This window comes from Pelophylax lessonae (assembly GCF_965119305.1).
Source record: "Pelophylax lessonae genome assembly, chromosome: 4".
Lineage (NCBI taxonomy): Eukaryota > Metazoa > Chordata > Amphibia > Anura > Ranidae > Pelophylax > Pelophylax lessonae.
The window spans coordinates 43314457-43339968 of NC_138771.1; the positions used below are offsets into that span (position 1 = coordinate 43314457).

The 25512-nt window shown below is 42.2% G+C and overlaps 1 protein-coding gene across 5 annotated transcripts in view; it reads left to right on the forward strand.

The window, feature by feature from the left end:
- Positions 1 to 25512, forward strand: part of AKAP13 (A-kinase anchoring protein 13) — a 526300-nt gene that overhangs the window by 440478 nt on the left and 60310 nt on the right. For all 5 annotated transcript variants that reach the window (XM_082254313.1, XM_082254314.1, XM_082254315.1 and 2 more), the window contains one exon: positions 6771 to 6942. In XM_082254313.1, the coding sequence (XP_082110439.1) occupies positions 6771 to 6942 (172 nt within the window). The remainder of the gene's footprint in view (positions 1 to 6770; positions 6943 to 25512) is intronic.

Sequence of the window (25512 nt, forward strand, 5' to 3'; positions counted from 1 at the left end):
TGAGGTATTGCCATGAATGTCTGAGGGAGAGCCATAATTTTGGCACCAGACCTCCTGTATAACTTTAAACCTGTTAACCTGTAAATACTTTTTAGCATTGCCTATAGAGATGTTTAGGTAATGTAATTTGGTGCCATTCCACGGGCAGACAGTTTTAAAACGTGACATGTTTGGTATGTATTTACTCGACGCAACATCTTTTATATTTTTAAAAACAATTGGATATTGTAGGGTGTTTGTGCAGGAAAATTCACTGCAGTGTATGGTTTCCAAAAAATGTGCGTTTGAAAAACCACTGTGCAATTAATATGATATAAAATTATGCGACACCCACCATTTTATTCTCTAGGACCTCCACTAAAAAAAATATATATTTTTTAATAATTTGGTGGTTCTTAAGTAGTTTTCTAGCAAAATAATAATTGTTTTTTTTTTTTAAATGTAGGAGAGGAATGTCTGAATTTGCCCAGACTTGGGTTGGACTGGTTAGACTAAACTCAGCAGGAAGTTGTCACTCCCACCCACCGCCATGTGGCCATATTGCAACAATGGTGCACAATCATCCAACCCCCCGTAGTTGATGGGTGGAAATGCCCTTATTGCAGTTATTTGATGGGGTGGCAGTGAGTGGGGTTCAGTATGATCCCAAGTTTGGACCAAATCTTGAGCTAATCTTTAATAAATCTCAAAAGAAATCTGTCAATAGGGTTCTGTCCCCGTAATTTTTGTTTTGTAAGACCAGTGTCCACTATGCCCGCTGTTCCCCTAGCCAGAGGTCTTGTAACATTCCCTGGGTTGTTAGTTGTTAGAGATTTGGGTTGCTGGGAGTAAAACTGGTTAAGCTGAACATTATTACTTACTGTATATATCTAAAAATCTATAAAAAGACTGTGGTTGCCTTTTCACCCTCTAGGAAACATTTAGGATCTATGAAATGACTCAAATTTTCTAGTTCCTTTATTTTCCAGAATATTTTCCTAATGGCACTTTTAACCCAAGTGATGATCCCAACTATTTTTTTATTCCGGTTTATATTCTTAATGACACTTTTATAAACCAATGGATGATCCCAGCTGGTTTAAATTAGCAGGCGGTAATGACTTTAGCCCCCGTTCATATCTGGGTGATTTGACATGCCAAATCACAGCATATTGCCGGCAACAGCACCGTCCAAATCAGAGTGACGCTGACTTTGCGCCGCACCGATTTCCAAAAGGCGCTTCTGCACTACTTTTGGTGATTTTGGTGGCGCTTTCAATAGACATCTGTGCGTGAACCTGCTTAGATGTCTTTCAAATCGCCCCCAAACCTGCAATGAAATGCGGGTTCGAAATTGTGCGAGTTCAGCTGAACTCACACGATTTCGAACCAACCTCAAATGCGAACGAAGGCTTAAAAGCATTGGCCAGAAACAATTTCTCAGTGTTGCCTGCTTCATAGTACAGAGGCAGGAGGGTGGAGTGATTTGTTTTTCTCTGAGACAAGAGCATTGATCGTTTTGAATAGTACAGACTTGCCTGCTAGGTGAATTGGAACACCTCTTTTCTTGCAATCCTTCAATTAAAATTGAAAGCCAATGTTCGGCATTGTTGGCGTAATTATCTGTAACTCTGTGGACCAATAAACGAAGTAGGGCAGGCACTCTACACATATACTGGCTACATGTAGGAGTTGACCAGAAGCTTCAATGGGCTTTAACCGGTTCCCGACCGCCCGCTGCCGATTTACTGCAGCAGTGCGCTAAACGTAGATCTACGTCGGTCGTGCGCCTGCATCTAGGGGACTCCGACTCATGGGGCAGGCGGCTCCAATTGCCGCCTGACACACGCGATCGCTCCCCGCTGAGAGAGTACAACTGTCGGCTGTTGTAAACACAACTGACTGTTCTTATCTCTGGAATGATCAGAGTTCATGTGATCCTTCTATATAGGATCACAGGTCTCTGTGATCATTTCAGAAGCCACGCCCCCCACAGTTACAATCACTCCCCTAGGCTCACATTTAACCCCTTGATCACCCACAGTGTTAACACCTTCCCTGCCAGTGTCATTATTACAGTAACGGTGCATATCTTTAGCACTGATTACTGTATTAATGTCACTGGTACCCCCAAAAGTGTCAAAAATGTCAGTCAGGGGTCCGATCTGTCCCCTGCAATGTCGCAGTCCCGCAAAAATTTGCAGATTGCCGCCATTACTAGTAAAAAAAACAGTAAAAATTACATAAATCTCTCCTGTAGTTAGACACCATAACTTTTGTGCAAACCAATCAAAATACACTTATTGCAATTTTTTTTTACCAAAAATATGTAGCAGAAAACAAATTGGCCTAAAATGTATTTTGATTTTTAAAATTTTTTTTTTGAGAATGTCATATAGCAGAATGTGAAAAATATTGTTTCTTTTGTTTTCAAAATTGTCGCTTTTTTTTGTGTTTACAGCGCAAAAAATAAAAATCGCACATGTGATCAAATAGCACCAAAATAAATCTCTATTTGTGGGAAAAAAAGGACATCAATTTTATTTGGGTACAGTGTTGCATGACCGCGCAACTGTCCGTTAAAGTAACACAGTGCCGAATCGCAAAATAGGGCCTGGTCAGGAAGGGGGCAAACCCTTCCGGTCTTAAAGTGGTTAAATAGGCAAGATCAACTCATAGGGGGTCATCAAGAGAAAAATATTTACTAAAACATCTGATTCATTGTTAGTGTGCATTATTGCATCGCACAGCCTCGCCTTTAGTTTAAAGATCCATATGTTTAGTTGATCACCTGTTAACACTTCCTGCAAGTTTCTTGACGTAAAGTCTTTAATTTATTGTCTAAACCTCAAGAAATGAGCACAGATGTGGTTTGATTAAAAGCAGAAGTAAAGTTTCTCTTGACTTCCGTCATTGCCATTATTGTCTTGCCTCCTTCACATGAACAGTTCTAAGCTCCAGCTGCATGTCATGTCTGCACAGTTTTAGTGCACACTTTTATTTTTTTATTCTGGTGTTCTCAAGAGCAGAATGCCATGGGGTAAATTTATCGAAGTGCCACGGATTACAATAAAGTATGTAGGATCCAGACATGGTCAGGTAAGAGAATAACCAAGAATTTGTTTTAGGTTAATTATTTCCATTTGAATTGTTAAAAGATGACTTTTAGAACTTTGCATAGAGTGAAAATCTTTAAATGGTAGCTTTTGCGTCTTATAAATGTAGTCATGTGACTGTTTTTGGTGCATTGTGTCTGGTTGTCATGTCCTCACTTGGGCCCAGTGTTCAGTTCTATGAATATTAGGAACATTTGAAGTACAGTCCCATCTGTCCTCACCCCCCACTCTGATCAGTACTGGTGCTCTCCTCTTCAGGCTGTGGGCAGTCCTCAACAGGGGTGGACTGACAACTCATGGGGCCCCTGGGCAATCAGAGATCATGGGGCCCCCTGTGTCCACACTCAAGCCACACAAAGCCCCACCTACAAATTGCAGCTCAGCCACATAGAGTGGGCATTTAAATATCCACCACAGCATAGCCTGCATGGAAGTTCCTGGCTTCTTTCTGTAGTGTGTAGCCTCTCATGGGGCCCCCTACTGACCCTGGGCCCTCGGGCAGTGCCCTAATCCCCAAATGGTTAGTCCGCCCCTGATCCTTAACCGCCATCATGTTAATAATAACCCTGCATTGTACGTGGAGGCAGGAGTAGGACCACAGCCACTAGCACCTTAGGAGGCTTTGCTGGTTGCACCACTGGAGGGACCCTGTTGGGAACAAAGTAATAATTGCTAATTACTAAAAAAAAGTGTATATGGAGTTGGGATTGTTCAATGTGTATAATGGTATCAACATCCCGAGTATAAATATACAGCAGTGAAAGAGTAAGGATTTTTTAAAATGGTTGTAAACCCTTCTATATACCCAGTGAAGTGACTAGCCTCAGGTTATCAAATCCTCCTACATAAGTTGTACCTGTTTATCTGAAGCCCTCTCTTCTCTGTATAAGTTTAAAGTGCAGAATTTACACAGGATCTCATAGGTCTAAAAATCAGGGGGCAGGGATCTGAAGTTACACTCTGCAGTTCTCAGTGAGTGGAGCTCTGAGCCCTGATTGGAAGGAAGGGGCACTCCTCCTCACACAGAAACAGAGCTGAGGCTGTTAATCACAGGCTGTATGCTGGAGCTCCCTCTCCTGCCACATTTTTATTTTCTTGGTGTCAGAAGAGATTCATATAGATAGGAGAGAAAGGAAGCAGTAGACAGAAATGGCACTTAGTGCTCTAGGTTGAGACATCGATACACTATAGAGGAATATTGTTTGTTCATATCTCGTGTCTGAGGTTTACAACCACTTTAAGGTAGTGGAAAGAATCATAAAGTATATACAGTATAATAAAAACTGATCATTTTTATTTAAACAGTCATAAAATAGTACATAACTGAGCCTGATACAGCAAGGCTCACACATAGTGAAATACTACATGCTCATACCCCCATGTTGCCTATCGATTATTTGAGATAATGAGATCACTATTTTCTAAAAGTCCATTTATAGCATAACCGGACAATATTGGAGAAAGTTGAGTAATTGACTCACTAAGAGTAACCCACTGTTCCGCTACCCTGGTAGAACAGGCTAAGGGGGAGAGTGGAAAGAACACTGTTGGGTATCCATCGTATGTGGTGTCCTCCCCTTGTCTGCTCTTCATAGCTGTATAGCTCCCAAGACTGGGTGGACAGAAATGCCAATTCTTAAGTAAATATATATATGTAATTTATTTGCATATTTACCGATTTTCCAGGATTTCAGCTTTCATTTTTTTGCCATTGAATCTTTGGCAGTGCCAAAATAACCATTGGTCCCTTCTCCGTGAGCCATGCTCTACTCTTAGTCCTTGCAAACTGCTTTCCAGAGCCAGGGAGTTGTTGTCTGGTGGAGTGAGCATCTGTTTTTCAAACTTTGTATCACTCTCCAGAACAAAGAAAAGGTGTATGCCATTATTTTTCAGGATTTTCATAGTGCCAACAGTTTTCACAACAATTTACAACAGGGGTGCCCACCCTATTGAAGAACGAGGGCCACGTAAGCGACTTGCTAACCAGTCACAGGCCACAAAAGCGGAGTAGTTAGATGACAGGTCCATATCCACTATGCATATGTAGAGCGGACACGGACACCACACGCTCTACTCTATAGGCCCTCCAATCCCACCAGACAGAAGGGGATCGATCTCCTTTTGTTTTTTTTAGTGGATCGGATTGGAGGTAAGCGGGTGTAAATGGACAATGTTTGGGTCTGCCTGAAAAACGGACATGCAGACCCGATTTAACCAATTGCTTAAAATGGGGTTAAGGCTGCTTTCATACTTATTCACTGCAGTTTACCTGTAGGCGCAGTGCACCTGTGGCTTTCCTGCAGGATAGCTGCACTTTGCCATAGACTTCTGTTATATCCTGCAGGTGTGGTAGACTTTCTAAAAGCACACTTATGGGCCATACACACATTTTCTGAAGACTTTTTCCTTTAGATTTACCAAAACCATATAATATGAGCTTAAACCTAAACACTTTCAATTTGTATGCAATCTGGCAGGCCCTTGCCCTACATAGAAAAGGTAAATCTGAAGGAAAAAGTCTTCAGAAAATCTTATAGTGTTTATGGCCCTTAAATCTGCAGGCAATAACAGAAGTCTTTGGCTCAGTGCAGGTAACTCGCAGGTGCACCTGTGGATCAGCTTGAAAGCAGCTTAGTAACCACTGCAGAAGAGATATGCCCATATATACCCTGGGATTTTAGAATATGAACTAACATTTAATAATAATATTCCAATTAGGAATCTCCTTTGCTATAGAAATTACCGGCTGTTGCTGTCCTAGGCATAGTGCAATTGGTATCAGTCCGCCTGTGACAGGAGGCAGCGCTATACAGGAAGCATCAGCTTATGCGGCTTTGCTCCCACCGCAGCTGTGCTTCTTTTAGTGCCGGCTCCATTCAGAACGCTGATGCCTTGGGGTAGCAGGTCGGGAATCTGGGCTTGTCGACCCGCCATCTCAGAGCCAGCGACCAGGCACCCCTGTTTTACAATATATAGACTGTGCAGTTACAGTACAATTCACGACAAGAGGGTTAGGAGGTTCCAATCAACAAGGAGAGTCAAGTGATACAACTGGTAATAACTCTCTTGGGATGTAATAACTCTCTGGGGATGAGTTGATGGAGAAAGTAAAAGTTCAGTTGTTGGGTGGAAGAAAGGTAGGCTTCCCTGAGTGTTGCATTTTCAGGAATTGTCTAAAGGCAGACATAGGAGATAGCCAACAGTTTGAGGTAGAGGATGCCAGAGGTTGGGAGAGACTCTGGAGAAGTCCTGGAGGAGATGACGGGAGAGCAGAAGGTTTTGGGAGGATCAGAGTGGTTGGTTTGAGTCCAGGTTCACACTGAGACCATTTTGAAATTGTGCTTAAGTTCAGCTTAACTCGCACAATTTCTTGCCAGCATTTCAGTCCGACTTCGGGGTCGATTTCACAGACATGAGAAATCGCCCCCCCCAAAGTCACCAAAAGTAGTACAGAAACTACTTTTGGGAATTGGCGTGGCAAAGTCAGCGTTGCACCGATTCAGACGGTGCAATTGGCTCCAATTTGACATGCAATTCAAACCGGACCATTGTGAACGTGGGCAAAGTGCTATTTTAAATGTTGCATATATAATGGGTTAATTGTAAGATATTTTATAACTAAACTAAAATGCTATTATAAGTGTGTGCTCACCAACATTTTTTTTTTTTTTTTAGGAAAAGGAGAAAGACCGAGATAAAATAAAGGAGAAAGAAAAGGAACCCAAGGAAAAAGACAAAGATAAGAAGACAATCAATGGACACGTGTTCAGTTCTACACCTGTCGTCGGTCCATTTAATTGCAACCACTGTACAAAAAGCTTTAATAAAGATGGCTATCTATGTTCAAGTAAGTGCTCCTGTGCTTATACATCTTGGCTGTATAGCCTCTTAATGAGTTAGAGTCCGGTTTGGTTATTGTTTCATTTCAAGGAAGTGATTGCCTAATGTACTTGTTTGCATTTCTGCTTTTTAGAAGACCACACACACAACTTTTTTTGCTGCTTTATATCTCTCTCTAAATATCTAATTCCGGTATCATTTTCACTGTGCATTTATGATTAATGATTGTATAGTTATTTTTTTGTATTTTACATCCAAGTGGTATTAAATCGCTAAACAAAATTTTAATATACAGTGGCAAAAAACGTTTGTGAACTCCTTCGAATTACCTGGTTTTCTACAATAATTTGCCATAAAATATGTGTTCTGATTCTCATCTAAGTCCCAATAACCGACAAACCTAATGTGCTTAAGCTGTTAAAACACAAACCATTCTAATTTCCCATGTCTTTATTGAACACACTTATTAAACATTCACAGTGCTGGAGGAAAAAGTAAGTGAACCTTTCAAGTTTATAGCTGGTCAAAGCTGCTTTGCCAGCAATGACGTCAGCTTTTTCGGTAGCTCTAGATCAGACCTGCACCACTTTCAAGAGGCATTTTTTTGACCGTTCCTCCTTACAAAACTGCTTCAGCCCAGTCACATTTGTAAGATGTTTGATGTGAACAGCTCTCTTGAGGTTATTCCACAGCATCTCTATGGGATTAAGGTCTAGGTCTGACTGGGCCAGTCCAAAAGGTTTGGTGACACTTGTTTTGAGAATTGAGGTAGTGCTGCACTTTTGTGTTTGGTTTGATTTAGTGGTTGATGTGAGAACATACATCCGCTCCTGGCAGCTACCTCCACTTGAGAATATATAGTTGAATTTTATTCACTTTGTGACTTAGGCATGGTAGCGGAGTGGTATTTTTGCACTCGAAAAAGTGCATTTTATTTTTCTGAGGCCAGTCTGTGGATTTACTTCAATTCTTAGGGTCATTGTCCTGCTACATTACCTAACTTCTGCTACGCTTAAACTGGCCGACAGCTACCTGATATTTTGTCTGTAGGATATTTTGATAATCTTGGGTATTAATTTTCTTTTCTGATTGCAAATGGTCCAGACCCTGAAGCAGCGAAGCAAGCCCAAATCATGTTCCCTTTTGATGCTGGTAAGCTGTGCCCTTTTTGTGCCATACATAGTGTTGAGTATTCTTCCTGAACAATTCAACTATTTTTTCAGCAGTCCACAAAACATTTTCTCAGTAGTTTTGGGGTTTGCCAAGCTGCTCTTTGGCATACTTCCGATGTGCAGAAATGTGTTTTCTGGAGAGAAATAGCTTCCTCCTTGGTGGTCTGCCATGGGACACCCTGCCTGTTTAAAGACGTTAGACTCATGAACAGGGATGTTTGCCAGTTCCAGTGATATCCATAAGCCTTTACCTGTTTGTGGGTTTTTCATGACCTCATTGAGTATTCTGTGTTGTGCCTTGGGAGTCATCTTGGCTGGGCACACACCTCTGGGAAGAGTAACAACAGTACTAAACTGTCTCCATTTATAGACAGTTTGTCTAACTGTCGACTGGTGGATTCCTAAACACTTTGGGATTACTTTGTATCCCTTTCCAGCCCTATGCAGATCAACTACTCTTGGTCGTATTTCTTCAGAGAGCACCTTTGTGCGAGGCATGGTTCACATCAGCAGATGCTTCTTTTGAACAGCAAATAAGCTTAAAATGTTTGAGCATCTTTTTATCAATCAAAGTAGATCTAAACCACACCTCCAATTCATTTTATTAATTGGACTTTAGATGTGCAAACTACTAACTCCAATTCACTTTCATTGAAATAATTAGTCTATGGGTTTACTTATGGCCTATACACACTATAGGAAAATCGGGCGAATATTTTTAATCTGAGGAACGATTGTACGATTTTCTGATAGTGTGTACAGAGCTTTCGACAGCCGATTTCGTCATTTCGAACGAAAATTTCCAAAGATACAAACGCCAAATTTTTTCTCATGTGGGAACAGAATGAACGATTTTCGATTGTGTACCATTTTTGTATGAGAAATAGCAGCTACGAAAGACTGTGCATGATCAGAAGCAACAAAAAAAAAAGCCTTTGTTGTACAAGCATTTTCGTACATTATTTCTATCCTCGATTCTGACTTGCTGTGAAACCTCGAGGAAAACCAGCCGATCATTCGTCCGAATTTCTCATAGTGTGTATGGGGCATTACTTTTTCTTCCATATAGTGAATGTTTAATGGGGGCGTTCAATAAAGACGCGAGAAATTAGAATTGTTTGTGTGTTATCAGCTTAAGCACATTGTTTTTGACTATTTTTTTACTTGGATGAAGATCAGATCCCATTTATGGCTATTTACCTATGGCGTGGATGTGAACGCAGGGACTTCCTCTAGATACATTTGTGTCCCCAGCACTTCCTCCTCTCTGCACCACACAGTGAACCGGCTGTTGCGGCCACGCCCCCTCATGAGACCAGCTGACGTCAGCACGTGTTCGCTGTGTGTCGCTCTCGGGCCATAAGTGAGTGGTGGGGATTGCTGGGACGGCGGGTGGTCAGGTAAAGGAAGTTGCTCTGTGGCAATGCCTAGTCTCCGAGGGGATGGGGTCCGCTCCAGCTGGGCAGCCACAGGTTGGTGAGATGTGGGCGCACACAGTGTTATGCACAGAGCTGGGTGTCAATGTGAGGCAACCTCCAATCACAGAGCCCTTCTCAATTCCTAATCACAGACACGCTGCCTCGTCCAATGTACTGCATGCACAGGAGGGGGGAGTAGGAGTGCAGGCACAGGAGGAGGGGGGGGGGAGTGTGAGGAAGGCTAGAAGGCAATCACAGGAGTAGGAAGGAGTGTGTCCCATCGCCTAGCTCCCTCAACGTACTGCTATGAATCTGCCTTTTCAACCATGAACATGGTGAAAAACATTTACCGCAGCATACTCCTCAATGAACACTTACATCAGTGCCTCTGCCTGGCCCTCACACCTTTTATGCCCAAGTTTAAAAAAACTGGTGGCACAAAGAAGGTGTCACCTTTCACACTAAAAGGTCTACCTCCATGTCTTTTTTTTTTTTTTTTTTTTTGTGTATATAGTTCAAAAGTTTTGGGGAATACCTTTTTTTTTTTTTTTTTTTTTTTTGGCGTCTGCATTTTAAATTTGATGGTCACTTTTCCAGGACCTCGGACTGAATGGAAAATTGTTAAGTGGACCTTTTCAAGTTTATATTTGAGTACCCCTGCTCTAAGCCCTTGTTCACACTGTCATGGCTTTATCGTGGCTTGCATACGACTTCTGTAACAGAAGTCAATGCAAGTCGTGTTGAAGTTGCACCAAAGTAGTACAGGAACCTTTTTCCAGGTGGGAGCAACTTGTGTCGCACAAATTAGAATGGTTCCATTGCCGTTGATGGGGCTTGACTTGTCAGGTGACTTTGAACTCTCAAGTCGCATGACAGGTCACGGGGCAAAGGCAAGAAATGTGTTACTGGCCAGATCACCAGGTGGAAATTAAAGTAAAAAAAAAAAATGCAGCCACCACACTTAAGGATTGGTAATCTCCAATATTTAATTACTATTTGGGGGCTTAATGCTGCTTTAACTATTTCTTGCAACTTGCACATATATTTTTATGTTGTGGACAATGCGCAATAACTTTGCAGATGATGCATGATAGCTGACAGCTTCAGGCTGCCTGAGTACAATATGATGCAATGAAATGTTAGTGCCCGTGATTCAGACAAAAGGTAAATTAACACTCTGTACATAATGTAAGGAGGTAAGGTATGGCTGGTGTTATGCAACCTTTTATTTCACGTGTATTTTTAGACCTAATTTGCTGGGTGTTGGTAACATCTAAATTCTTTGGGTTGGAGAAATCCTGTGGGGGATGGTATGACAGTAATATTAAATGTTTAATAAAGGGGTTGTTATTTTATGGTATACAGAGTAAATCTTTTTTTTTTTTTTTTCAGTTAGGGATACCGGGTCAGTAGAATTATAATACAATTGGGTTATAACCCTGGAAAACAAAAAAAAAAGCCGTTGGACATAACCCCTCCCTGTCCTGTCATTCTTCAGATTTTGTTAGTGTCCTAGACGAATAGATGCCTTTTTTTTAATCTGAGGTTTTTTGTAAAGTACAACCTACCTTCCCATTCCACTATCTCATGGTGGCTTAAGTTACCAATGTGCATACATGAATTCCAGATAATGCTATTTTTGCTTAGGCTGGCCATGCACAGGCTGGCCATGCACAATGCAAGTGGAAAGAAATTCACACAATTCCCCCATCAACACAGACAGGGAAGACAAGGCAATTCCTCCTGCCAAGCCCCCCCAAATGCCTGAATTTTTTTGTTCATTCTTTTCTGGATCATTAGATTGAAATCTAGATTGCTTGTACCTGGTCATGTCACCTTTATCCAGGCACTGGCCATGGTATCTGTGCTTCACTTCTGCATCTCTCGCCTAGGCGAGATCTACGTTTCAATGCTGTACTGTGAACTCTTCAGGGCCATCAGCTACTGTGAACTAAAGAAAATCGTCCCCTATCTTATGGTGAGGAGGACAGAGGAAGGTGTTCTGTAGTTCCAACAAATTTCCTAGGGTGACAACTTGTCACCCCGGAACAGGGAGCGGGTTATTATCAGGATCACCGGTTTAAAATAAAGCCTGAAAAAATAAAACGATACAAGCCATCTTTAAATTGGTAAGCTGCATTATATTACATTTTTGTTTTTAGGTTTAGATACTTTACCCTCTTGTCCCCGGGCACACGCGAATATGCGGTCTCTAGGCGGGTGGGCCTTGGCGCTGAGCGGCCACATTTTTGCATGCATTAGTGCAAATACAGCACGCCCTACGCACTCCAGGCACAGTTACTGGTGACTAACGGAAAGCTTCTTGCGATCCGGAACTTTCCAGGGCTGCTGTTAAAAATCACGGGGCCCCTTACAGCCTACCTGACAGGGCCCCCCTGGCTGAAAGTAATTGAGGACATAGAAATCAGTTTATTTCTCTGCAACCTCAGTTGCACAGATGAATGATTAGGAAGCTCTATGAGACTTTCTGCTCATTCACAAACTGAAGCATAGTGAATTACGTTTACTATGCTTCTGTGATTAATGGACACAGGAGTAATTGGTACCGATCACTCACTGTGTTAATTCAGGAAAGGAAGGGGCCAGAAAATGACATCTTTACTGGCCCCTTCCCCCGCTCTCCATCCTGAAACATCCATCTTTGTGCCCGCAGCAGCTGCCGGTGTGAGAGGAGAGGGAAGCCAGCAGCGCTGCGAGGGAAAGGGGCATACAGGAGGGCCTGGACAGCTGATGTCCTAGAACCAATCCCCCTGCAGTGCAGCTGGAGGGAGAAAGAGGAGGAGAAGCTGGCAGGGGGAGGGGCAGAAGAGGATCAGTGTCTGCAGTAAGACGGTACAGCTGACCCTCCTACTCAGCAGGTGCTGGGCCCCCCTTTTAAACTGACAGGGGCCTGGTCCAAGTACAGGAGGGCTGGCTGTACTGCCTTATCAGCGGCCCTGGTCGTGACAGCCAATTACAGTGGTCACATGATCATATACCCCACCTCCTGGTATCCTAAACCCCTTAAAGGGCCAGAAGGCACTTGTTACAAGGGGTTCAATTTACTTGTTGCTTTTTAAGAAGTATGGTATTGCCAAAAAACTAAAAAAACACACACCTCCATGCTGCAGATGTCACACGTTGGTTCTAAGCCCAAGAACTGAGTGATCACATGACCACTGAACACTCAGTTCTTGGTCCGCTCGGAGCAGAGAACAGTGACTCTTAGTCACCACTCTCTTCTGCTCTTCCAGCGCTCACTGGAGTACCGGAAGGGGAAGGGGTTCAGCTGTCTCGGGCTCTCAGCCATGTGCGAAGAGGTGGAGCCAGCTGTAAATCAATCTGTTTGATGGATCCCAACAATATTTTTGGGATCCTTCCATAGCCTGGAGCAGTACTGCGCCGTCAGCTGATAGTGGGCAAAAGCCCGCTATAAGCTGATAGTCACAAGACAGCAAAAGTAAATGCACTCCTGTGACCCACAAGAGAAGTATGGCCAAACATGCTTTTGCTGTACTTCTCTTTCAAGTATTTAGCATAATTTGTTCCCAGGAAAGGATGCTCAGGACATCTTGTTTATGTCAAATAGGCATCCTGCTTCAGAAATTGATTAATAATACTGTCCATTAGTCAGAGTACATTGCAAAGTTGGTTACTAATTCTGGATTCGATGTAGAACATCCCTCCAGTTGACATTGATGACGATGTTGTGGAGCGAGGAAATCCCTGTGTTGCTTTCTGTGGAATCATCTGCATTCCATTCTGTGTATACATACCAATTCATCGAGTGCTCCTCCTTCCTTAACTATTCATGAAGTGTGTATACTTGGTACAAGCAGTTGGCACTGGAAGGTCTAGCTAACACCTGTTCTCCTGCACTTGGCTCCGGTGACGGTGGCAGTAAACTACATTACCAATGCAGATTTTTCACCTCTACACAACGAGTAAGTGACAACCTATTCTTCTAATCTGCTAAAGACACATTGGGGTCAATTTATTAAGCGATAAATACCGATTTTTTTGAGCTAGAATAACTCGTGCAGCATTTATCTCAAAAGTTCAGAAAAATTTGTTATTTACGGATTGCGTTAAATATTTATGTTTTGCAATATTTATCACTTAGGCTACATTCACACCTGTAGCATTTTCGCACGTTTTTACCGCGATTTTACTGCGATTTTTACCGCGATTTACAGGCGTTTTTTGTGCAGGCGTTTTTAGATTGAATAGAGACCAATGGAAAACGCCTGTAATCTGCCCAAAAAGAAGCTCATGTACTTTTTTGAGCGTTGGGTGTTTTGCTCACAGCGTCAAAACGCTCAGATGTGAACAGGGGCCATTGAAATTAATAGGATTTGTCTTGTTGGGCGTTTTGAGAACTGATCCTAGAGCAGAAAAACTCCCCAAAAACGCCCCAAAACGCCTACATGTGAACGGAGCCTTAGAATTTGCGTTATTTTTTGGCATTGTCTTTGTCTGTTTTTTTTTTTTTTTTTTTTTCTTCATGCAGAGGAGAAAATAAATGCACACAGAAATACTTTGAAACTGTGAAAATATTTTAGTGTGCTTTCATTCACAGAAAGCTGTTCCTCTGGTGAAATGTTACAATTTATTTTCATTCCTGAGCTCAGGGCAGAACATTTCCACATGGATACATTGTATATTTTTTTATTTACTGGCCAGTGCAGAGTTCTCATTGTTATTTTGTTCTTTGCTAAAATCCTGACTGCCTAGCGGCAGGTGACAGCTTTTCAACTGGGGTGTGTATGGTGTCAGCCTGTCACCTGGGGGATGCAGCTTATCACCTTGGGGGGGGAGGTGTGGTGGCTACAGCCTGTCACCTCAGGAGGGAGATGGTTGGGGGATTCAGCTTACTGCCCGGGGGGGGGGGGGGGGGTTTGCAGCATGTCACCTAGGAGTTGTAGCCTGTCACCTTGGGAGGGGACGATACAGCTTATCACCTGGGTGGAATTTGGTGGGTTTTGGTATCCTATCACCAGGGAAGGGGGGGGGGGCAGATGTGTAGCCTGGGCCTCACCAGTGCTATGGGATGATCCTGCCCCCGGCCATCTCTCCTGCTTCCCCGGGGTGTCAGTGCAGGTTTTTCCAGTTTGCTCAGCCCACCGCCAACCCCTGCAGTGTGGCCCAGCACCTAGCAGGTCACAGACCAGTACCAGCCTGGGGTTTGGGGACCCCTGCTTTAGTGAATTTTTTTTTTTTTTTTTCTGCAGTATTTACCTCACATTGAATGTTTTACTTTGATGAATTGAGTCTTTTATTATCTCATGGTATGTTTCTGAAAAATGGGTCATGCGACCTTCATATCGCATGCCGTAACCTTTAGTGAATTGTCCCCATTGTACTATATTAAGGACACTTTTCTGTTTAGAGGGTTTGTTTTATTTGCATGTTGCACTAGCTTCTAGCTGAATAATTACACTTAGACCAGATTTTGTTGTATTCCTGGAAAGTTGATGGCTGCACACAACCACATTTAAACTAGCTGTGGAAGACTCACGGATAATAATTCTTCACCAGCAGGTGTTGTGTGTTCAGTGCTCAGGAGGAGCTTTTTTTTTTTTTTTGAAAGAGGAAGTTTTTCCTTATCAATGCAGCATGAAAGGCATTTCTGTATGGGATGACATAGCACCAAAGGCATTTTTCTCAGGATAAAGGTTCGTGTTCATTTAGGAAACACAAATCAGTGTATACGGGAGACTCTAAAGCAAAAACCTCCAGTAAAGGAATGGCTGCATTGAAAGGTAGGAAGAACTGGTATCATGTCTTCTGCAGATGAATTATTTAGCTTTGAACTTGGGACCGACGTCAGGGTTGATGCTAAAATGCTTAAAACAAATCTTAGCCCTGGAACAAAAACTGATAGTATTGCAGCCTACAAGTCCTTAGATGTGGTGGCTGCATTAGTTTTCTTTTCACACTTTTTTCCTTTATTTTTACCTGTTAATACTGCTGTTAATACACTTCCTGTCCTAGGGTGACAACTTTAAACTTAGGACAGAGACGTTTTAGGGCTACAGAACACATAATATAACTGGATACTAACATTTAGGTAAAGTTGATCCAGGGAATATCTGATTGCCTCTCGGTGCATCAGGAAGGAATTTTTTCCCCTGCTGAAGCATAATTGGTTCATGCTTTGCTGGGGGGGGGTTTCGCCTTCCTCTGGATCAACTGTGGGTATAGGATTGTGTATATAAAGGATTGTCATATTTTTTCTCCCCCCCCCCCCCCCTTTTTTTATTGGTTGAACTAGATGGGCTTGTGTCTCTTTCAACCAGACTAACTATGTAAGCACACCTCCATCTCTTCTCCCTATCGGATGCAGGTGTTTTATAGTCCACAGAGATAGCAGGGAACAGTGCTAACTAAGGTAAAGTAAAGAGTAGAGGAAGTTATCAGCTTGTAAGATTTGTGGCTGGATGAACAGCTATTATTTTATTTTTTAGTTATTGAATATTTAATAAAACACTTCAAATGTGTTGTTTTTTTTTTTTTTTTTAACGGAATAAAGGGGAGAAAATAATTTAAATTTTATTAAGTGTTTACATATAATTTAAAGAGGAATTCTAGGTATGTATATTTTGTACATTGGACGAGGTGGAGTGCATGGTGTCATCTCCACACCTCTCCACCTCATCCATTCAGAGAAGGATTTGCATTCATTCAGAAAGGACAAAGCATTGAGTGGTGCCCGTGCCAAAAGACCGCCCTCCTGTGTTCTGAATGCAGGAGGCCAGCTGTTTAGAATAGGACCTTTAAGTATGTGGAGATCATTGGAGTAGCGGTGATTTCCATCTTCTGGGGGCATTGGCCAGTTATGGTATATACCATAGTTACATTGTAGTTACATTGTTCCAAAGGTGTAATGATGTAACTATCTATAAAATATGCAAACCTGGAATTCTTCTTTAACCAGTTAGTGCAGCCTCTGAGCGGCCGGGCCTTGGCGCAGAGGGGCCGCATATTTGCGTGCGATAGTTCTAATAGAGCTGTGCCGACAGTGACCGGCGGCTAACAGAATCCTTTCCCGATCATGTAACCGCTGTGACAGCCAATCACAGCAATTACGTTGCTAAAAGTCCTGCCTCCTAGGATTCTATAGGCCTTAAAGGGATGGCGGGAGCTGGCGCCAAGGGGTTAAAGTCTTGGGACACCCAATTGGGCTACAGGGTATGTGCACAAAAGAGCAGAAATATACTTTTTTAGCTTCTACAGCTGCATACCACAGCAGTATATTTTCTCCCCCCTAAACTAAATATTTGTTGGTATTCTAGAACTGTATTAGTCTTGGCAAAATTTTAAGAACAGTTAATTTCTTATCTCATGCTTGTCCCCTATAGACGATGCATGTCAGCAAGGTTACTTTTTCCTTTTTCTTTTTACTCCATAACCTCAGACTTGCATTGTTGGTTAGGCCTGCCTGAAAGGTTTATTACCCCTTTTACACTTACATAGCTAAAAACATGTTTAACACAGGAAAATGCATAGTTAAAAACTGCACCACTGTACCTTTCCTGCAGTTTACACACCTAAAAAAGGCTCTTAAAGCCTTAAACCCAAAAACAAAAATGTAACACTGTATATAACAACTTGCATGTCCATTGTTGCATCAATTTTAGTTTTTTATGCTTTTATTTTTTTTTTTTTCCCCCGCTGATCTGGCCAGTAACACACTGCCTGTCCTAGGGTGTCTTCACTTTTTTAGGTAGTTTTATCACCAGATTTATTTCCCCTTTTGGGATAAATTGGTAAGATGCAATATGTTTTTTAGGGGGGGTTTATTGCCATTTTAATTGCAGTACATTTGTGAGAAACACTTGTAATAAATGAACGTTTTTTTTTTTTTTTTTTCCGGTGACTGCTGTTTCAGCTGTCATGGGGGCATTTTTTCAGCTCATCTTGACTGATTTTATCATCTTGTGACGTAATTTGTGTTTTCACTGTCTTTACATAGTGTGGCACACTTTGCATTGCTTTCACTTACAAAGTGACATCTCTTACATTGGGTCTGATTAATGAAAGGACGATGAAAGTTAATGAAAGTTCCTCAGGCAGGCAGTCCACAGCAACCAAATTCTTCCTCAGTAAATCCAGGAGAATGAAAAGGAGATTGCAATGTGTTGGCTTACATTTGTTTCAGCGAAGTGTAATCATAGGGGTTAGTAGATTGCAGGAAGAAATACTGGTAAGAACTTTACCATATGTGTTGATTTCAGGCCGTTCAGAATTAATCACAGTTACCATCAAATCATAACTGGAAATTGTCATTTCTGGTTTGTGTACACAATGTATATGATGAGTCAGAACTTGAGGGGGAAGGTTGCAAAGAAAACAGTTCAGCTAGAAGACCTGCATTGCAACATAGCCATGTCCTTGTTCCTACAATAATCTGATGTAAATCTGAAAGTGTTAAGACACGCAAACTTCAAAAAAATTGTTTGTTAAATTGTGTATAGCGCAAGGGAATGTGCACAATGGGTGCTTTGCTCTGCCCTTTATTGCTAGAATTTTGCCCTTTAGTGCAGTTCTCCTTGTGTGTTCCATATTTGGACCCTAGCTGTTAAAGCCCAACTCTGGACAACTAAAAAAAATATCCCTTGCAATTATCCTTTGCTCCTCTCTGCAGCTAGATCAGTCCCTGCAGCTTTTTCTCCCCCATGCTCCAGTGGTGCAAATCGAGTAGTGCAACGTTTTGGAGCTGTGCAGGGCCCCTTCGTCAGGCATGCCTGACAAGCAAGTAATGCGCTGCTCCAAAACATTGCACTACTCTTTGTGATGTGATCTATCTTCAATAAAAAAATGCTTGGACCTAATTGAAGATCCATGGTGTGCTGGCAAGTATTTACATTGCGACACCAAGGGAGAGTCCACCACTGGAGCGTTGGGGAGCGCCATCTCCTAGGGGGAGTGGAGGATCAGGTAAGTAAAAGTTTCTCCTCTTCCCTAGACAAAATGGGGTTGATTTACTAAAGGCAAATAGACTTTGTAAAGCACAGTTTCTTCAGAGCTTAGTAAATGAGCTTCACTTTGCAAAGAATACCCAATCCTGTGCAAGGAAAATAAAACAAAAACAAATTTATGCTTGCACATTATTGGATGATGGAAGCCAGCAGAGTTTTTGCTCATTTACTAAGCTCTGGAGCAACTGCACATTGCAAAGTGCAGTCTTTTTCCCTTAAGTAAATAAAACCCAAAATGCCAATAATCCTTTCAACTGTAAGGGATCATTTTTAGTTTAGTTTTGGTAAAGCCTTGTCCATAATGATGTCTTTCCCTACCACTGTTATATGCAATATTGTTCATTCTCTGCTCCAAGCTGTTGTATTAGGCAGAGGCGTAACTAGAACCTTCAGGGCCCCGGTGGAAGAAGCCATGAAGGGCCCCCCGGACCCCTGGCTGTGGTTTTTCCCACTGATCCTGGGGCCCTTTACTCTTGTTGCGGGGCCCTTTATTACGGTCCCGCAGCTGGACCCTTTCACAAGTTCTGCAGTGGGTCCCCTTCCTGCCATCTTGGGGCCTCCCCATGGTGGTGGAATGCCAGGGACCGGTTGCAAGTGTGACCTTTGTGATCCTGGAAGTTCATCCACTGGTGTCAGTAGTTTTTGGTATTTTAATTCTATTATTTTTTATCATTTTATTTTATATTTTTACACTGTCACTGACTATGACTCTGTCCATTCAGAAAAGGAAGGAGCTGGTAAATTACATATTTACTGACCCCTTCCTGGTTCTCTATTACGACACACACCCTGCAGCAGCCGGCAGGAGAGGGAAGGGAGCGCAGTGGGGGGTGGTTCAGAGGAGCACACAGGGACCCAGAGACAGTAGAAAACAAGTGAACTGGATAGGAGGAGTGGCAGGGGCAGCATACAGAAGAACCAATCTCCTCCATTTTCCTCCTGGTGTACAGGGGAGCCACACAGGCCCCCTGGAGCATGGGGCCCAGTTGCAATTGCAACCCCTGTAGTTACGTCCCTGGTATTAGGTCATTGCACCTCGGGAAAGCAGTAACCAAAATCCTGTGAATTAAAAAAATAAATAAATCTAACCTCCTTCCATCTATGCTTCGTGTTTCCAAAGGATAATCTCTCACAGCTTATGTATATCTACAGCTGGCCCCGCCAACTGTAAAGTACCCAAACAGTGCCTGCATTTGATTGGATGCAGATGCTGTTCAGCTGACAATGCAATTTTTCAATTAAGGGATGTCAGGCAAGGGATGGCCTACTCATGGAGCTCATTTTAGCCAGGCACTAGATGAAAGTTACTATATGTATGGCTAACTTTACACTAAACCACACCACCAGGGGTGTTTGTCAGGAAAGATATCCCAAGGCAAACATGCTCATATTTCCAAAAAAGAAAACAGGAGGCCATTGTTTTAAAAACACATTGTTAGTTCGTTTCTTTCTGTAAGCAGAATGTTTGCCTTCACTGTTCCTTTGCGGTGCCTGTAGCCTTATGGTACTTTCAGATACATTCCGTACTAGTTAAATTACTCTGTGATGTGTTTCTACTGTACATTCAGTAACTGAAGTGCTGGGTGTTGCTCTAAAAATACAAATGTGTCTCCTTCACAGGCTGACATGGCTTGTGTTTATACATCATACAAACGCCTGAAGGAAATCTATGTAATTAGCTATCTGATAGTCACTTTAGATGCCTGATGCATGATGCATCACTGAGCTATCTGCTTGTTATCAGTAGATGATCTGTTCATCAAGGCAGAAGGTATCTTCTTTTCACTTCTTGCCCTAATGAAGCAGTCCTTTTGCTGCCTCAATTGTGGCAATATCTCTGCGACATGGATATATACTTTTCTCATTGACAATCGTATGCTGCTGACACTTTGTATTTCTTTGGCACATGGCACAGTCTGTTTTATTAACATTAAAATATATTTTTAAAATTAGGAAAATAAGTTGCCTCCTTACTAAGTGTGATCCACACTTACATAAGCACAAGCTTCCTGATGACATTAGTTAGATGAAACGGATTTCTGGTCATCACTTCCTGTCCCAGTACATCACATCCGGTGCTGAGTGACGGTCTTTGAAGTGCACACTTGCTATATTAGTGAGTAGTGATTATATGCAAGCCATTTATCTTGATGCTGAGCTGGGGCACCTAAAAATGCGAGAACAATATTTTTTGTTATTTGGTGATGTCCCTAAATATTTAATACTGTGGTTCCTATATGTTGGTGATTTGCGAAGGACATTTAAAGTAGCTGTGCGTGTTGCCAAAAGTAATGAATAGAGAATTTCTGGACCAAGTGGATCCTGGCTTACAAATATAGTACTTATTGACCTTCATATTAAGTGGTCTTATTTGCCCTAGTCATGAGGTGTTGTGGACAAGATTCTTTGTGTGGCACTACATACATATTTAGGACTTTTTTTCACTATAATATTGGACTTTCACAATTATTACAATTTTTTTTTTTGTATGACCTTATTTGCACATTTGTGTATACACCAGTGGTTGATTGTTTAGCACAGATTTTTTTTTTTTGTAGTTGACAGTCCGAGACCCCGTTCACATAGGGGCGACCTGTGAAGTCGCGGTGCACAGCGTGCACCGCGACCTCGGCGCGACATGCAGGTTGCTTCCAGGTCGCCCCAAAGTAGTACAGGACCCTTTTTCTAAGTCGGAGCGACTTGTGTCGCTCCTATTAGAACGGGTCCTGTGCTAATCTATGGCAGGCGACCCACCGCGACTTGGCAGGCGACCCACCGCGACTTGGCAGGCGACCCACCGCGACTTGTCAGGCGACCAAGTAGTGCGCTGTTGCCATGTAATATTGACCACATGTAACCGCTGCGCATTTGCTAATGACAGCTTAAAGGGAATTTCAGCCAGCTGCCAAAAACATGATGATCTAGAGCAGGGGTTTCCAAACTTTCTAAACAAAGGGACAGTATACTGTCTTTCTGACTGTGGAGGGGCTGGAGGAAGGCCAATGGGAGGATAAAAATGTCCTGGTGTCAATGGGAGTAAACAATGCCCCATAATTGATGTTAGTGGTAGGAATAGTGCCCCATTGGTGTCATTAGGAAGAATTTTGCCCCTTTCATTGGTGTCAGTGGGAGGCTAATATGCCTAATTATTTGTTGGTGTCAGTGGGAGGAATAGTACCCCATCATTGGTGTCAGTGGGAAGAATTTTGCCCCATTATTATTGTCATCGGGAGGAATTGTGCCCCACTGTTGGTGTCATTGGGAGGAATTGTGCCCCTTCATTGGTGTAAGTGGGAGGACAAATGCCCCATTTTTGTTGTCAGTGGGAGGAATAGTATCCCTTTGTTGGTGTCATTAGGAGAAATTGTGCCCCATTATTGGTGTCATCTGGAGAAATTGTGCCCAATTATTGGTGTAATTGGGAGAAATTGTGCCCCATTATTGGTGTCATTGGGAGAAACGTGCCCCTTCGGTTGTGTCAGAGGGAGGACATATGCCCAACAGTTGGTGAAAAGTGAAGGACACGTGCCCAATTGCTGGTCAGTGGATGGATTAGTGCCCCAAGGGCTGGATAAAAGCAAGCAAAGGCGTGCAGTTTGCCGACCATTGACCTAGAGACCTCTGTGTCTGCATGTAGACTATTATTTCCTGCAGGAAGGGTCCAACTATACAGACCATTAGGAAAACATGTAAATACAATAGCCCAGAGATTTTGCAGAGTTCTGTAAGATCTGTTCCTGCAAGCAGATTATATTCTCTGTGCCTAAGCATTGCAAACTCTTGACCCTACCAATGATATCAAGCCAAAGTTTGTATTTTCTGTGTAATCTGGCAAGCAAGACATATTTTACTGTTGGATAGGTAAAACATGCATGGAATGTAACTACAGATCATGGTGCACATTGTGCAACATCCATTCTTATCTTAAGATTGAAATGTTATACTTGTTTTTGCTCTTCCTCCCCACAACCCCCTAATCATTGGTATGCTTTGGTTTATTATGTAGTAAGCGGCGATAATATGCTGTACACAGCATCTGGGGATAAGCATCCATAGTGAGACATGTTCCACTTTTTGTAATACATACAAATATGAACAAGACAACCAAATTTACTAAAAGGTTGCTTGTGCATCTGTGCAGGACAAATCCCAAAGGTTAATCTATTTAAAGTCTTAATAAACCCTCCTATGTATATAGCCGGACATGCTGCTCACCCCAGCACTTACCATGTGTTAAGTGGTGCTTTCCTTATGTAACTACAAGTATTTATGCTTTGTAATTTTGCTTCTTAAAGCAGATCTTCACTGCATCTGAGCACTGCAAACCAGAAACACTATTTAATTCATTTTTAATATTCAAAGCAAGCTCCCCCGTCCATCCATGTCTCCATGCTTTATTTTGTTGCAAAACCACTTTGAAACCCCCCCCCCCCTAACATTTGAGGATGTTACCATCTTGAGTAAGGGCAGATGATTCATGTAGCTTTTACTACCTGGAATCCATCTAGCTCAGGCGTGCATGCAGGAGAGTGTACTTGGCTGAGAAAACCCCTTCTCCCCTCCTGAAGACTCCTGGGACGTATGACATAATTCGCCTAAGCAAGAAGCCAGGCAGGAAGTAACTGAAGAAATGTAAGACAAAAGAAACGTTTAAAACAAGTAAATATATTTTCTATCCATTTAGTAATGCTAGTTGCATGAGATTTAAAAATAATTAGTGTTGATTGTGGGAGTGAAGTTCCACATTAACATTTGCTCTCCTTTGTCTCCTGTTGTAGAGTGGCTCCATTGTCTTGCAGAATCCTATAGCCATCCTACCATACACAGTCCCATTTGGGACTATGGCTTTACATGCAGATGCCCCTGTGCAAAGAATGGCTGTAGCTCCTGAGGTCAACGCTAGAAGAACAGGTCATGGAGCTAGGGATGATGGGACACACAGTCTCATTTAATGGTGATCATGTGACCTACTCAGTGTGCTGTTCCCAATGGAAAGTACAGTTCAGGGATCTGGGTTAGCAGCGGAGATGTTTCAATACATATCAAAAGAGTTTGCTTAATTCAGAACATTTTTTTAATGGTGGATTTTTAACATGTATATGTTAAAACGGAGACTTAATTACTACTTTAATCTTTTTGAACCTTCTTTATTGACATGAGAAACGCATGTATAATAATGTAGCGGAGGGGAAATCCCCCATCCATCTTGAATATGTGGATGGAAGAATGAGTTTCGCTTTTTTTATTTTTTTTTTGATCAGCTAGCTGGCTGATCAAAAGAAACAATCCATCTATGGCCAGCTTTAGTCCCAATTAAGCATAAATACACACGAGTTGTATCTTGTCTGCAGGGTGTTCCTCCAATAAAGTGTTCTCAAAGTAGAGACTTTGTGTCGGTAATTGTCATTGTCTATACCAGTAGTCTCCATACTGTGGCACAGGGGCCGGATGTGGCCCTTGGCTTGCATTTATATGGCTCTCGGGGCACTATTCCTCCCACTGACAACATCAACAGGGCACTATTCCTCCCATAGGAAGCACTGATAGGGCACTATTCCTCCCATTAATACCATCAATGGAGCACTATTCCTTCCATTCAAAACTATGATGGGGCATTGTTTCTGCCTACTGATGCCGGGGCATTTTCTGCTCCCACTGGTCACAGTCCAGCCCCCCTAATGTCTAAAGGACATTAAACCGGCTCTTTGCTTAGAACGTTTTTAGACCCCTGGTCTATACTTTTTAAACCTGGAAAAAGGGATACTCAACATGCACCACTAACATAGTGTCGAGCTTAATGGGATGTTGAGCAGTGTATATTCAGTTTTCAGATGCCACCAGCCTGTGTAGCTAGTTCCAAGGTGGTTTGTATGCAAACATCCAGGTTTAATTTCACATTATTTTTTGTTTTAGCTTGCAGAAGTATTTTGTGGTGATGTTTTATGTAACATTACGTGAGACTGATGGCTAGGAGACGCGTAGCAAAAATAAATTCTATTTGTTTTCTCAGCCATTTCCTTCTAGTGACTGTCATACATGAGAATTGCTTTACACAAACTTTTCCTTCCTTTGACAAGGTGAAACCTTACATCAACAAAGGAGGTTCTGTAAGCTCCTATTCAAAGCATTATATGGATCTGTACATTTTCCCATCATAAATATGATACAAAGGTGGCACGGAACTAAATATATTCCATATTTGCCTCATGCGGAATTTGTAATGCTTATTTTAGTAATGACTTAGATTGACACTTCTCTTAGTAGCATGTTAATTCATACAACAAAAATATCTTTAGTTGTGGGATTTGGTTGCCATTTTTGGAAAAGATTCTGACTTGTTGGTCTTCATAAAATAATAAATATTATTACTTTATCCAATAACTCATGGAAAGACAGGAAAGATTTAAGATTTTGTGGAAGAGTTCTTTGATAGGATTGTGTAGTAAAAGCCCATTGTCAAACATTTTTGGGGTTATGTTGGTGGCACATTGTTAAAAATCCAAGGCATCAAGTCAAAATGGCCAACCAGGTGCACATACCAGTGCAGAATGCAATGCTAAACAAAATAAGAATGCTGTAGAGCAGGGGATCATTTTTTGTAAAAATGTGCTTACACTTCGCAAACACATGTGGCTGAAGAAAATTTCTACAGGATGAAGCACATGAAGGGCAAAATTAGAACCAAAATATCTGAGGAGCACCTTAAAAGGAGTTCCGGCCTCGGAAACTATTTTTCACTAAAAATACCCCCCGGGACAGTCAGGGCTAGTGCATTTCACAATGGATAGCCTCTGAACTGTCCCAGGTCGCAATTACCTTTTAGAAGAAATACTTACCTTTAAAATTTCTTCTCCAGCGCTGCCATCTCAGATGTGGGCAGCTGAAGCCAGCGCGTCCTCTTATGCATCCTCTTCCGTGTCCTCTTCGGTCCCACAATGCACTGCACCGGCCCCGCTCATCACTTCTGGGGCATGCCCAGAAGCTTTTTACCAGGGAATGATGCGCC